Source organism: Tachyglossus aculeatus, chromosome 2 (assembly GCF_015852505.1).
Source record: "Tachyglossus aculeatus isolate mTacAcu1 chromosome 2, mTacAcu1.pri, whole genome shotgun sequence".
Classification (NCBI taxonomy): Eukaryota; Metazoa; Chordata; class Mammalia; order Monotremata; family Tachyglossidae; genus Tachyglossus; species Tachyglossus aculeatus.
In genome coordinates this window covers 80,974,479-80,987,606 of record NC_052067.1, presented here as the reverse complement: position 1 = coordinate 80,987,606, position 13,128 = coordinate 80,974,479, and the positions used below count along the sequence as shown (strand labels likewise).

Below are 13,128 nucleotides of genomic sequence, written 5' to 3'. Positions count from 1 at the left end.
CTGTCACCTTTCCTGTGAAATACTTCTGAAACACTTATTTCAGACACCCTGAACTGATGATCATGGAATAACCAAACCAAGACAAGGGTAGACAGAAGAAGGCCTAAGGGAAACAGGATGGGCTGCAGGAAAGACCTCGGGCTTGGGGGTCAGAGGACCTGGGTTTTAATCCTGACTCAGCCACTTACCTGCTTTGTTACCTTGGGCAAGCTACTTGACTTCTCTGGGCCTTAGTTCCCTCAACCGCAGAAAGGGGATTTAATACCTGTTCTCCCTTCTACTTAGACTTTGAGGTCCATGTGGAACGTGATTGTCTTGTATCTACCCCAAGCACTTAGTACAATGCTTGGCACATAGAAGGCCCTTTATACCAAAGTAGGAATAATAATAACTACTACTATTATTATTAATTGACCACTTGCACAGCTTATATCTGGCCTATAGACTGAGTGGAGAACTAGAAGGAAAACACAAAGAGAAGAGAATGAGGAAATAAAGCAGAAGAATGTAATGTAGAAGAAGATGAAGAGAGACTGAAAAACATGACTTCAGATAGAAGCAAGATGCTCTTAAAAGCTTGTATTGTGTTTTTTTTTTTTTTAAGAAAACCATCCAAGGGGAGCTAATGCTACATACAATGGCCAGCCAGGATGGAGAAAGTACAGGAGTTTAGTTACTGAGATGAATAAATAATGGAAAGGGAAGATTCTTATTCAAATAGCCTAGTGAATTGTGGGTTTAGGCCATTCAAGTGTGGAGTTGGGTGGGGAGAGTGAGAAGAGAGGAAAAAGAAAGCTGTGAAGGAGGTAAGGAAGCCCAATCAGAGCCACTGTCAGTCAATTAGTTGCATTTATTGAGCACTTACTGTGTGCAGACCACTGTACTAAGTGCTTGGGAGCAGATAACTGTTGTATGACACATTCCCTGCCCACAATGAGCTAGATCAGATAACTTTAGCTACCCGCAACAGTGAAAGAGATGGAGGACAGAGCAACACTAAGCAGAGGATTAGAATGTGGGACAGGGGTTGTATCTGACCTATCTTATATCTACACCAGCACTTAGTACAGTGCCTGGCACATAGTAAATATTTAATAAATACCATAATAAATAACACAGGGCCCTCCAGGATCCAGCAGCGCAGCAGTTTGGAGAAATGGGATGGCAGGAATAGGTTTGGCAGTGAAAGACAGTGGTAGATAGGGGTAGACAAAATAATTTCATCTCCACGAGTTGGATTTGAGACACTGGTCTAATGACTCACAAGGCCAAAAACTAATTCGATATCAAGTGCCACTAAGCAATCCCACTGGATTTTTCAATCCTGCAAAAGCCTGCAGGGTAGCATGTCTGATTAGAACGATAGGGGAAAATGTATTTTTCGACACAAGTTGTGTTTTTTCTCCATCAGAATGGCCAATGGCCGATACGTTATAAACCGGTAATGACAGGGAGCTTAATGATAGAAGATGGGGGACCCCATGGTTGAGGTGGGGAGATAACTTGATCTGGAATCAAGAGACGCGGGTCATTTCTGATTCAGTAAATGAGTGGCGGAGTGGTCCTACAGAGGAGGACTTATCTTCACCAGGCCAGAGGTTTCCTCATCTATGCAATGGGGATAATGATACTGTTGCCTACAGCCTTCCAGGGGGTGTTAAGAAGATGAGTGACCTAATGCTAGTAAAGTAGTTATAGCACTTTAGATGAAAGGCCCTACAAAAGTACAAAGGGGTATTCTTTATGAAGGGGTGGATGACAAAAGATGGCTTGCCAGGTCAAAGCATCTTATGAAGCAATGGATGGCAGACAATCTAGCACCTCCAAAACAGGACAGGGAATGTTAGGGCAGCAGGATGAATGCCAATACAATTACCTCAGGTGCCCAGAGTCAGCTGGAAATCATTCATCACCGCAGGATGAAAGAGAAGCCACAGAATATTTAATGTCTGTCTTTCCACCTAGATATATGATCTACACTAACTTCTTCTAATTAAACTAATTAGTTCATGTTTGGTTTGCACTTTGAAGACATAAAAGGGCCGTAGTGTATCTAATAATCATCAATTGCTGAGTGTTTTCCATTTTTTTCAAGGAATATTTCAAACATGAACTAATTAGTCCTCATAACAGGGTTGGTCGCATTAACCCCAGTTTACATCCGAGTAACACACTCGGGTAGGTGAAGTGACTCGTCCAACACTCCACGGAGAACTGGTATTACAACTCCTCCCTTTTCCTGCCTAAGGCTTCGAATCACCTTCCAACTCCAGATATTCTAGTGGTTAAAATAGTTAAAACTTCGAGTCTATCCAATCCCTCTCTCCCCTGTGGAAGGTTCTCCAGGGGCATCAATGCGGGAGCGGTTATTCAGATATCTGTCTGCTGGATAAGAAAAGGCGAATCTTGAGGGCCATGTGTGTGTGTCCAGACAAAGAAAGCAAGACTTTGAAGAGGGGATAATAAAGAGAGCAATGAAACCCCCACCAAGCACCACCCCGGCACCACACTGAGCCCGTGGCCTTGAAAGCGCTGGAAGGATGATTTTGTGCCCGCCGCCAGCAAAGCTCAGCTTCAAGAGGTTTACCTGGGTCTCCGGACAAGGCTGCTGTGCTTTTACTTCTGGCCAGGAACGAGTGGGTGGGCATCTGAAGCCGGTTAACAATGCTGCTCTCCCACGGGCTGAGTTGCAGGCGGCGAGCTAAATGTCACCACATAAGTAAGATGTTAGACCCTTTTGCTTTCTAGGGCTAGGTGGGCTCTGAGCGTCCCGCCTAATATTTCCATCCCTGGGGGTCCCCAAAGAGATTCAGCTTCCAAAAGATCATTCCCTGGATCTGTTCACACAAGTCATTCCTTCTCTTATTCTAAGTATACAGAGTCTACTCATTTATGCAACTCTAGGAGCCTGGCAGCTATCACAAAATGTTTATAATCTCTATATCCACCCTAACAGTAAAGAGGCTTAAAAACTAGCAGTCAACTATCTTAATTTCTTGTCTGGCATTCATTGTTTATTAACCCCAGGAAAGTGGCTCTCTTGAAGGCACCAGGATAGATGCTGAAGCATTACAACCCCACAACTGGACTGCTTAAATGCATTCTCACGAAGGATAGCAAAAAACTCATTCTGGTTCTAGAGATCAGGCTGTGAAGTCTTCCATTACAGAATTGCTACCCTAGAACAGTCCCCAACAGAGAATCCTAGTAGTAAAAGAAAAAGGGTTTTTTTATACAAATGAAAAAGAAGGATGATTCAGAATATCCACTGTTTTGGTGAGTGCACCAGGACACAGATCATTTTCTCCACCACCCCCACTCCCCTGGCCTGTTAGATCCAAATGGATGACTAAGGGCAAAGCTGAGGCCAGGGAAAGGAAATTAAATCTAGATGCCATCATTAAGCTGCAACTAAATCCTCCAGAGTGCTTAAGAGGTCTAGGAAGCAAAATGATACAAGAGATAGTACCAAAAATAACATTCATTTGTGGCAGGTAACCAACTTTAGAAAAATACAATGTATATACATCTATTTGAAGAAGATCCATTCAAAACCACCAAGTTCCTGAAACCCTGTGAAAGAATTGAAATTCACACGACTGCCCATCAGTGCAGAAATCAAATTTATTTTCTCCTACTGCAGGAGAAAAAGCATCAGGGACTTACGTGAGAGTATATTGGAAAATCATCCCTTCTACATATTTTAGAACATACATGCCTTCAGATTGGAATTTCAGTCCTGGGTTTGGCAGAACATGGCAAGACATGTTTTGTTCAACAACAAAATTAACAAAGACATCACCCTTAATTTGTTTTAAAAAGTTACTGTCCTCGTGTCACCAGTTTCAGTGAGGTTTCCAATGCCAAGGCAAAAGTACATGGAAAGCCACAACAATGGATTTTTGAAATGGTAAACTAAAACGAAAATACTTCTTTTGTTTGTTTTAATTACATGAGGAAGTTGTAAAATATACCATTTCAGGCTTACTGGGAAGAATGTTTCTGGTCTCAAAAGCCAACGCCACACAAATTCCTTAAAATATTTTGGTAAAAAGTCAATAAGAAAATAATTTCAATAGCTACTAAAGTCTTTGGACACCTTAAATGACGATCACTCTACACTATGGTCTAATACACAAAGGACCTGACCACCTGCCTATATTCACAATGAAAACAGTAGCAAAAAGCAGATGAATTTTCAGGACTAAAACCATAGGGCGAAAGAAAAGGGAGACGGAAGTTTTCTTCAGTGGCAGGTGAGGTGCCCTCCTCCTCCTCTCCATCCCCCCTGCCTTACCTCCTTCCCCTCCCCACAGCACCTGTATATATGTATATATGTTTGTATGTATTTATTACTCTATTTATTTATTTTATTTGTACATATTTATTCTATTTATTTTATTTTGTTAATATGCTTTGTTTTGTTGTCTGTCTCCCCCTTCTAGACTGTGAGCCCACTGTTGGGTAGGGACCGCCTCTATATGTTGCCAACTTGTACTTCCCAAGCACTTAATACAGTGCTCTGCACACAGTAAGTGCTCAATAAATATGATTGAATGAATGAAAAGGTGAGGAGCTGGAAGAGCGGAAATTAATGAGTCATATTTATTGAGTGCTTACTGTGTACAGAGCACGGTACCAAGTGCTTGGGAGAGTACAATATAACTGAGTTGGTAGACTCATTCCCTGCCCACAAGGAGTTTACAGTCTAGAGGGAACAGAATCCTAAAACATAAGAAACAGGTGAATCTCCTCTCTGTTTACTCTGGTTTCCAGTTCTTCTTTGTGATTTTGAAAGATGCACAGGTTTGCTTTAAGTGGCAGGGAAGAAGGAACTATACCTAGTTAACTCACAAATCGGAAGTTTCCCTCTACCAGGCTCTGCACCCAGGAACATTTTATACCACCACAAGACTAAATGTTCAGTAGGAGATTACAAAAAGAGGTCTGTTAGATTTCAATACTCTGACAAGATTTCCTACAGACCCTTTTCTGCAAAATAATCATTGCCATAAGTAATTAAAACTGAACTTTGCCCCCCAAATAAAAAGGATCACATTTTGCAAAGTGACATTATGTATTCTGTTATTTTTTATGGAATTTGTTAGGTGCTATGTATCAATCACTGTTTTAAGTACTAGGGTAGGTACAAGTTTATTAGGTTGGACATAGTCCCGAGTCCCGCATGGGGCTCACTTTTGAAGTAGAAGGGAGAACAGGAGAACTAAGGCACAGAGAAGTTAAGTGACTTGCCCAAGGTCACACAGCAAGCAAGTGGTAGGGCTGGGATTAGAATCCAGATCCTCCGACTCCCAGGTTATTTCCACTAGCCGATGCTGCTTCTCATTTTGTCTGGCTGCCCTCATGGCTGACTTGTTTAAATTCTGTAACTGGCATCTTGCCAAAAGCCTAGTTTAAAAATTACATCCACATGGGCCCCAAATGACCTATATTTTAGATTGTAAGACCATGTTCTCATTTTAGACTCTTTTCCAATTGCTACTGGGTTAAATTGTTAATAGTGATTGACAGCAAATTTGTGTAAATGTTGCTAAGAATTCTGGAGAGCACAATTGTCCTAAATGATCATATACTGATCTACTCTTCATAATAACTGTGCTTTACTTTTGTACAGCACCTTAATTTCAGGGAATACAAAGAATGTTTGGAATCAACAGCCCAGAGAAGAAAGCAGACAATATATATTAACCCTTCGGAAAAGTGTAGTGGCTTGCACAAAGTTACATCAGCCATTTTCAGAATTGGGAGTAGAATCTAAGCTCCTGGATATCAATTACCTTCTTCCCTCACCCTCAGATCAATAATAATAACTGTGGTATTTATTAAGTGCTTACTATATACCAAGCACTGTACTAAGCGCTGGGGAAGATACCAGATAATCAGGTCAGACACAGTCTCACAGTCTAAGTGGGAAGGAGAACAGGCATTAAATCCCCGTTTTACAAGTGAGCGAATAGGCACAGAGAGGGTAAGTGATTTGCCCAAGTTCACACAGCAGCCGACAGTGGAGCTGAGACCTCAGCTCAGGTCTTTTAGACTGTGAGCCCACTGTTGGGTAGGGACTGTCTCCATATGTTGCCAACTTGTACTTCCCAAGCGCTTAGTACAGTGCTCTGCACGCAGTAAGCGCTCAATAAATACATTGATGATGAGGTCCTCTGACGCCCAAGTCCAGGTTCTTTCTACTAGGCCCCACTGCTTCTCAACCCTGTTACTTTTATATTTCTTCTCTGCTTCCATTCACAAATCATTCTCAAGGGTGACAGGACCGTCTCCTCTTGGGCAGCGCAGCAATAAGTTCTGAAGAAGCAATTAAAGTAGGGGGGATGCTTGCGGCATCTGAGGCCTGGAGGAGGCCGATCAATAGGGCTGAGACTTTTCAGCCAAAGGAGTCTAAAAAAAACGTATGGGCCCGGGAGTTAGAGGACCCTGCTCTGCCAATCATCTGCTGTGTGACCTTGGGAAAGTCTGTGCCTGCTTTCCCTCATCTGCAAAATGGTGATTTAATGCCTGTTCTCCCTCTCCCATGGATTGTGAGCCCCATGTAGGAGAGGAACTGTGTCCTGTCTAATTCACTTGAATCTACCCCAGTGCTTAAAACAGCTCTTGGCACACAGTAAGTGCTTAACAAATATATATATTTGTTTTATATATATATATATAAAAGACTCTAGATTGTGTGGTCAAGCAGAGGTCTGTTTTAAGGCAGTAGAGTTTATCAGTCCCTCTGATAGTATTATGGGTCCCTCCTAGTGTTCTGGATTATTTCTATCAGTTTGATTAGTTTAGTCTGGTTACATGGCAAAAAACCTAAACCACTGATCTAAACCTAGGAAATTGGTTAATGGATTTTAATTGGGAGTGGTGGCCGGGGGTTGGCAACTACTCAGACACAAATTCACTTACATATGTTTAGTTCCTGTTTTGCCTGGAAGGTCTAACGAGGACTTTGTGATTGTTACTCTGTGTTTATTTTAAAGTTCACCTGCCTTGAGAGTTGAGCAACGAAGCTTTCCTGCACTACAGACATTTGGTCAGAAAGTGGTTCTGATTTTCTTTGTTTTTCTACAGAACAAGAGATGAGAGGAAAAGAGAGGCCAGAGTCCAGAGAATGGTGGTTTGAGATCAAGGCCCAAGATTTTCTTATTTCCTCATTTGTGGTTGGGTGAAATTCAAGAGATGATTTCTCAAAAGAAGTTAGAATAGACTTTTCAAATTTAGCTTTCTCATACTATTTTAAGTTTTCAGAGGCACAAGAGTGAATGCCTAAGGAGTTTGAAAGAAGGAATTTTTAACCCAAGACCCTGTTTTTACCATTCTCATCTTACCAGGTGCCTCAGAGCTCCCAAGTGGTGGTCTGTCCCTATTGGTGTAGCCTGACAATTTTTGCCACTTGTCCTTTTTTCATATAATCTTGCACACACTGGGACTTGCCCAGATTTGGGGCTAACCTACTCTTGCATAACAAAAACGAAGAAGACAAGAGCCTGGAACTGGGAAATCATTGGACTTAGAGCAAGTGGTCTGTAGGGGAACCATTGCTATGTGTTCTGAAGGCCCTCTGGGAAATGGAGGATGCTCCCCATAGGTGGATGGGTGAGCTAAGGGCCAAAAAAGGAATTACAAAACATTGCCTTCAATAACTTATTCCAAGTACACTATTCTCATGCAAAGAAAGTCCAAGTAGGTCAACAAATAGAGTCTGGGTGAAAGAGCAAGAACAGCCACTTGTTATCCAGAGGTTCAAACATTTACTGCTTTCAAATATTAGGGTTGCAGAAAATGCCCACACATCTACATTACACACATAATATGATACAACACATATACAATTATCGCACAATATAAAAACATGGAGATACACATGCACACATACAGAACACACATACTTTTTTTTTTGAGGAACACAACCACAAATCTTCCAGTGAATTCAGTCACAGAACTTTGTGAGGTTATTAGAGGATATGCTTTCACCTTGCGCAGCAATTCAACTTTTGGGTCTTGCCCCTTGTTGAAAAGGAACTGAGCCTGTTTTAAAGAAGCTTGGTCTTTGTTTTAAAGAAGCTTGGTCTTTTCTTTCTGGGGTGTGAGAACTTAGGCTACGATGCTTCATCTCGAACAAGCTTTCACAGCTACATTTCATGTACTGTAAATTCTTTGAATGAAAGCAACTCATATCCCAAATGGAATGCTGTTAATTGGATGGTGATTGTTAAGCTTTTGATGAGGCAAAGATCAACATATTTCTTGAAAAACTGGCAGGTCTCACAAGACTAAATGAACGGACAGTGAAAATCAATAAACAGGCATTATAAGGCACAACAGTGAGCATCTGGTTAAATGAAAAATTAACTGGCAACATGAAACCCTTCTGACACTAACCACTTTAAATTTTGCTCAGAAATTCAAAGCAAGGAACTCCAAAGAAACAGATGAATAGCCCAATGACAATGGAGATGCAGTCGGATAGAAGTTCACCAGAGTGACTGTGCATTTGTGGAAAGAATGGGTGATTTCTGAAGCTGCAATGCCATTTATTAAAACTGGATGGAAGCACCACTTTCGTCACTTGCTAAATGCACTCATTCAGCCAAGTTCTAAAATGACCAATGTTCTTCTTGAAAGGAAAATGTTGGTCAGCCGTTTATTGCTTTTTTACTTTGGAGTGTTTTCTTCCTATTTAAAAAACGTAGGGAAAGCAACTTCAGATGCTTATTGTAGCTTCAAATATCCTCAAATGCCATTATGTAAAAAGACAGAACACTTTTCTATTTTCCTTTTAACTGTACCTCTGTCTGGAGAATTTAGTAATGTCGCAGATGAAGAGGAGAGCCGCTTGCTAATTACTGGATCAACATGTTTCGAAAGATTCATTGTTGAAACAGAACGCCTGTCTGGATCTAAAACAAATGGAGATAATGCTATTTGACAGCCCACATGCAGTAACACAAGTTTCCAGTTCATGGACCACCGGATGGATTGGATTCTACCGCTTGATCTTTAAAATAGCACAGCTTTCTCAGTGGATGTTGTACAGGTAAGCTAACGGTTGAGCATTAAATTAATTTAGAGCTGGCCAATCAAATTGGGATCATAATTTGATAAAACATGGAAGACTGATAATGGACGAAGGTGGACAATCCAGCAGAATGATCTTGAGGCCCAAATTTTAACTACTTTACAATAATTTAAAAAAGGGGAGATACTACATTTTATAGATCACTCCAATAACAGCAGGCTGTGGGATTATAATCATGATCCCTAAAATGATGGTTGAAAATAGAAAGAATGGAAATAGGACAATGCAAATACATAAAACTGACTTCATTTACCGACTGGAAAGTATTAGGGATGCTAAATGTCATAGTACACAGAGGACTTTTCCTCTTCAGACCATAAAAGCCTCCAGGTGATATTTAGAGTAAGAACAGACCTAGAGGAGGCTGTTTGGGTCAACAGTTACAGAAGGATGCTATGCTTCAGCCTTTTCTTTCTGTTATTAGATGGATGTGATTTCTGTGACTTTGATATGCTCATTTGAACTGTTTGGAAAACAAGTACTATACATGACAATGTATCCTCTAAAAGGATGAATAGAAAGAAAAGTAAATTAAATCCATATTCTTTATTACCTCTCTGGGGTGAAATAATAATAATAATAATAATAGTAATGGAATTTGTTTAGGTTTTATTATGTGCCACACACTGTACTAAGCACTGGGGTAGAGAAGTAGGCCAGATACAATCCCTCTCCTGCTTGGACTCACAGTCTAAGGGGGAGGGAGAGCAGCAATTAAATCCCCATTTTACAGATAAGGTAACTGAGGCACCAAGAAGTTACAAGCCCAGGATCGCACAGTAGACAAGTGGCAGAGCCGGGATTAGAACCCAGATCCCCTGACTCCGAGGCTGGTGTACTTTTCAAAAGGCCATACAGATTTGTATTACTCATCCCAGCAGGGGGCTACTTGGAGATGTCTTTGCACAGATTTATGTCATTTTCTTCTCTAATACTCATCAGCCTCAACTGATTTGGAATAGTCTCAAAAATCTGGGTCTGGAAGATAACGTTCTACACAAGCAATTTCAAATTAAACAGCCCACCATGAGTGAGTAAATTCTCACAGGTACAGTTGGCCTTGGCTAAACGACAAGGAAACACTGTTTTCCACCTGTTCCTGAACCATTTGTCCAGAGTATTAGGTGTAAAAGTGCTTTATGTCAACAATAGGTGTCTCGTCACTTATTTTGTAGGTAAAACTTATTAATGTGTTGTTGAGAGCATTGCAAGAAAACTACTGGTCTAATAACGAGGGGCAGAGGGGACAAAATGGTGAAGCCACCCTGGGTTTGCCTCTTCCCAAATGTGTCTCCAAGGAGCCTGAAGTGGCAGAGAAGCTCCAGGTTTTCCAAGCAGCACTGCCTAAACACTGCCCCTTCCACTAAACCATTATGGCCCTGCTGTAATCTTTCTGCTGTTCTTACTCAGATCCCCAAGCTTTGCCTCCCAATGAGAAACTCAGTCTTGCCTGGGGTAGTTTGGATGAAGCAGGGTGGTTTAGTGGAAAGAACAAAGGCCTGGGGGTTAGAGTCCTGGCTTCTAGCACTGGCACTGCCATTTGCCTGCTGTGTAATCTCGGGCAACTCACTTATCTTCTCTGGGCCTCAGTTTCCTCATCTGCAAAACAGGGACTAAATATCTGTCTCTCGCCCACATAGACTGTGAGCCCCAGGTGGGACAGGGACTGTGTCCAACTCGGTTATCTAATTTTTACCCCCATGATTGGTATAGTGCTTGGCACTTAATAGGTGCTTGCTAAATACCACAATTGATATTATTAATGATAAGAATTATTATTATATTATTATTATTCTGTAGAGCCGAAGTTCTCTGAAGCAGAATCTGCCAAAGAGCCGTCCCTCAGGCCTCTGAACTATTCTTCCATCAGCTCTTCCTGGGCTTTCACTTTAAGTGTGTGTTTGGGGCCTGGGGGAAAGAGGGCAAGGGGAAGTTCAAACTATGGATATTTCTCAGACAATTTGCTGTTTTTACATTATGGACAAAGGGAGATGGGACTGCCTTTGCAGCAGAAGGTTTTAGGTTAAATATCAGTTCTGCCTGGAAAAAGGAAGGAGAAAACATGACTAGATGATATTCAATCGTATCATTGGAAAGGTTCTTGAAATGAGACTTCTCCTGGTTTTTCTATTGGTTTTTCTAGTCAGACATTTTAGAGGTGTCTGTTGTCTCTGCTTTCTGTACCTCGAAATTGAAGGGAGTGTTTTACTACAACTCAGTGCCCTGAAAATACTGTTACTTGTCCAACAACCTAAGGGAGAACACTGCTCTTTTACTCTTTAAAACAGAGACGACTAATTAGTTAACTCTGAGTCTGGAGGGAAGGTATAGAATTGGTGCTTCTTGGGCCCTGGGAAATCTTTGGGCAGGAAATAAAAGGAAAAAAGAGATGTCAGAGCAGCCACAACTATTCTGAGAATAAAGGTGATCTGGAGGATGGAGAAGCTTCCAAATGAGGATAGGCTGAGGGGATTAGGACTCATCCTTCAATAAAGCAGAGGCTGAGAAAAGTGTTAAGATAGGATGAAGAGTAGTTCACCAACCACAGGTTCATATATTCAGAGTTGAAGACAGTGACTTCTAAATAACCTAAAAGAAATACTTCACCCAGCAGGTAGAAGCATACGGAAGCCGTTACCACAGAAATTATACAGGCTAAAAATAGCAGCTGGTTAGAGAGTTTTGAAAAAAGGTGTTTTATAATGGCATGCTACAGTGAAAGTGAGGGATGTTAGGTAGCATATTCCTAAACGTTAAGATGGATGGAAAGGAGGGCAGCCACAACAGTCCCTTTAACCAACAATCAATGCAGACAATCAATAGTATTTAGTTAGTGCTTACTGTGCGTAGGGCACTGTACTAAGTGCTTGGTAGAGGACCATATAAAGGAGTTAGAATAGATGATCCCTGTCCACAAAGAGCTTAGAGATTAGACAGGGAAGCAGACAAAATAAGATATAGATGGATGTATAAATAAGCGATCCCTGTCCACAAAGAGCTTAGAGATTAGACAGGGAAGCAGACAAAATAAGATATAGATGGATGTATAAATAAGCGCTATCGATCAGGGGCAGGGGTGAATATCAAATAATATTGGATCACTGGTCAGACCCAGCAATGGCACTGTTTATTCTCCTCTAATAGGTTGAGGCTTTATGTCAGTTTTCTGATGTGAGCAATTGAAGAAAACTCTCCCTGAACTTACTCTTTTTCCAATGAAGAAATATTGTCTATAAAATGTCATCCCACAAGACTCAGAATTTCAAAAGGGAGTGGGGGTGGGGGGAAGAGGAGGGGACAGAAGAGAAATCTGCCTTTTTATTGAGCCAAATTACACAGAAAATCCAGATTTGCAGTCACGTGCTTTGGATGTTCTTTTAATAGAATGTCAGGCAGCTTTCCAGTGGATAGATGATCCATGGGAGGTAAGATTAAAATGCATTAATTCATATATGCAAAAAGAAAAATGAACGGAAAACAAATACTGGGGGAAAACCATTAAATAATTTGGATGTCCTAGAATACCAGCTAATTCATTAAGAAAATGAACATAATTTCAAAATTAAGATCCTTTAGAATTTTTTTTTTTTTACAGAACCAGGTGGATTATATGCAGTTCTTTGAAGTGATCATGTCCAATCCTTCAAGGCTACAAGCTGTAGCCATCACACTTACAAACCACTGTGCTATCTTTCAGATCTCAGTCTATACAATATGATCTTAGGCATGCATGTCGAAGAGAGGACAATTTAGCTACTAATGGACGGATTCTTTATCCGTGAAGGAAGCTATAGGTCAGGATGATCAACAAAGTACAGTGATATGGTCTGAAGTGGCGGTCCAAGCCTGCTAAATCAAGAAAGGTGAATGATGATTCAATAAAACCACCTAGGACAGAATGTACGACAGTGATTTTTTTCAGTGTAAAGAAAAAAAAGATAACGTATCATACAAATGAAAAGCAAAGCAAAAATATTAACACATTATGGAAAGTAAATGCATTTTGAATTTACAGTACAATTTTTTTT

General features: G+C 40.9%; 1 protein-coding gene across 9 annotated transcripts in view; it reads right to left on the bottom strand.

Annotated features, from left to right (window-relative positions):
* The window catches only part of MAP7 (microtubule associated protein 7), a 213,848-nt gene that overhangs the window by 31,365 nt on the left and 169,355 nt on the right, over nt 1-13,128 (bottom strand). For 7 of the 9 annotated variants that reach the window (XM_038759178.1, XM_038759156.1, XM_038759147.1 and 4 more), the window contains exons 6-7: nt 8,811-8,921; nt 2,588-2,701 (exon numbers count right to left, since the gene is read on the bottom strand). In XM_038759178.1, the coding sequence (XP_038615106.1) occupies nt 2,588-2,701; nt 8,811-8,921 (225 nt within the window). The remainder of the gene's footprint in view (nt 1-2,587; nt 2,702-8,810; nt 8,922-13,128) is intronic. The other 2 variants (XM_038759196.1, XM_038759215.1) reach the window with 1 other exon arrangement.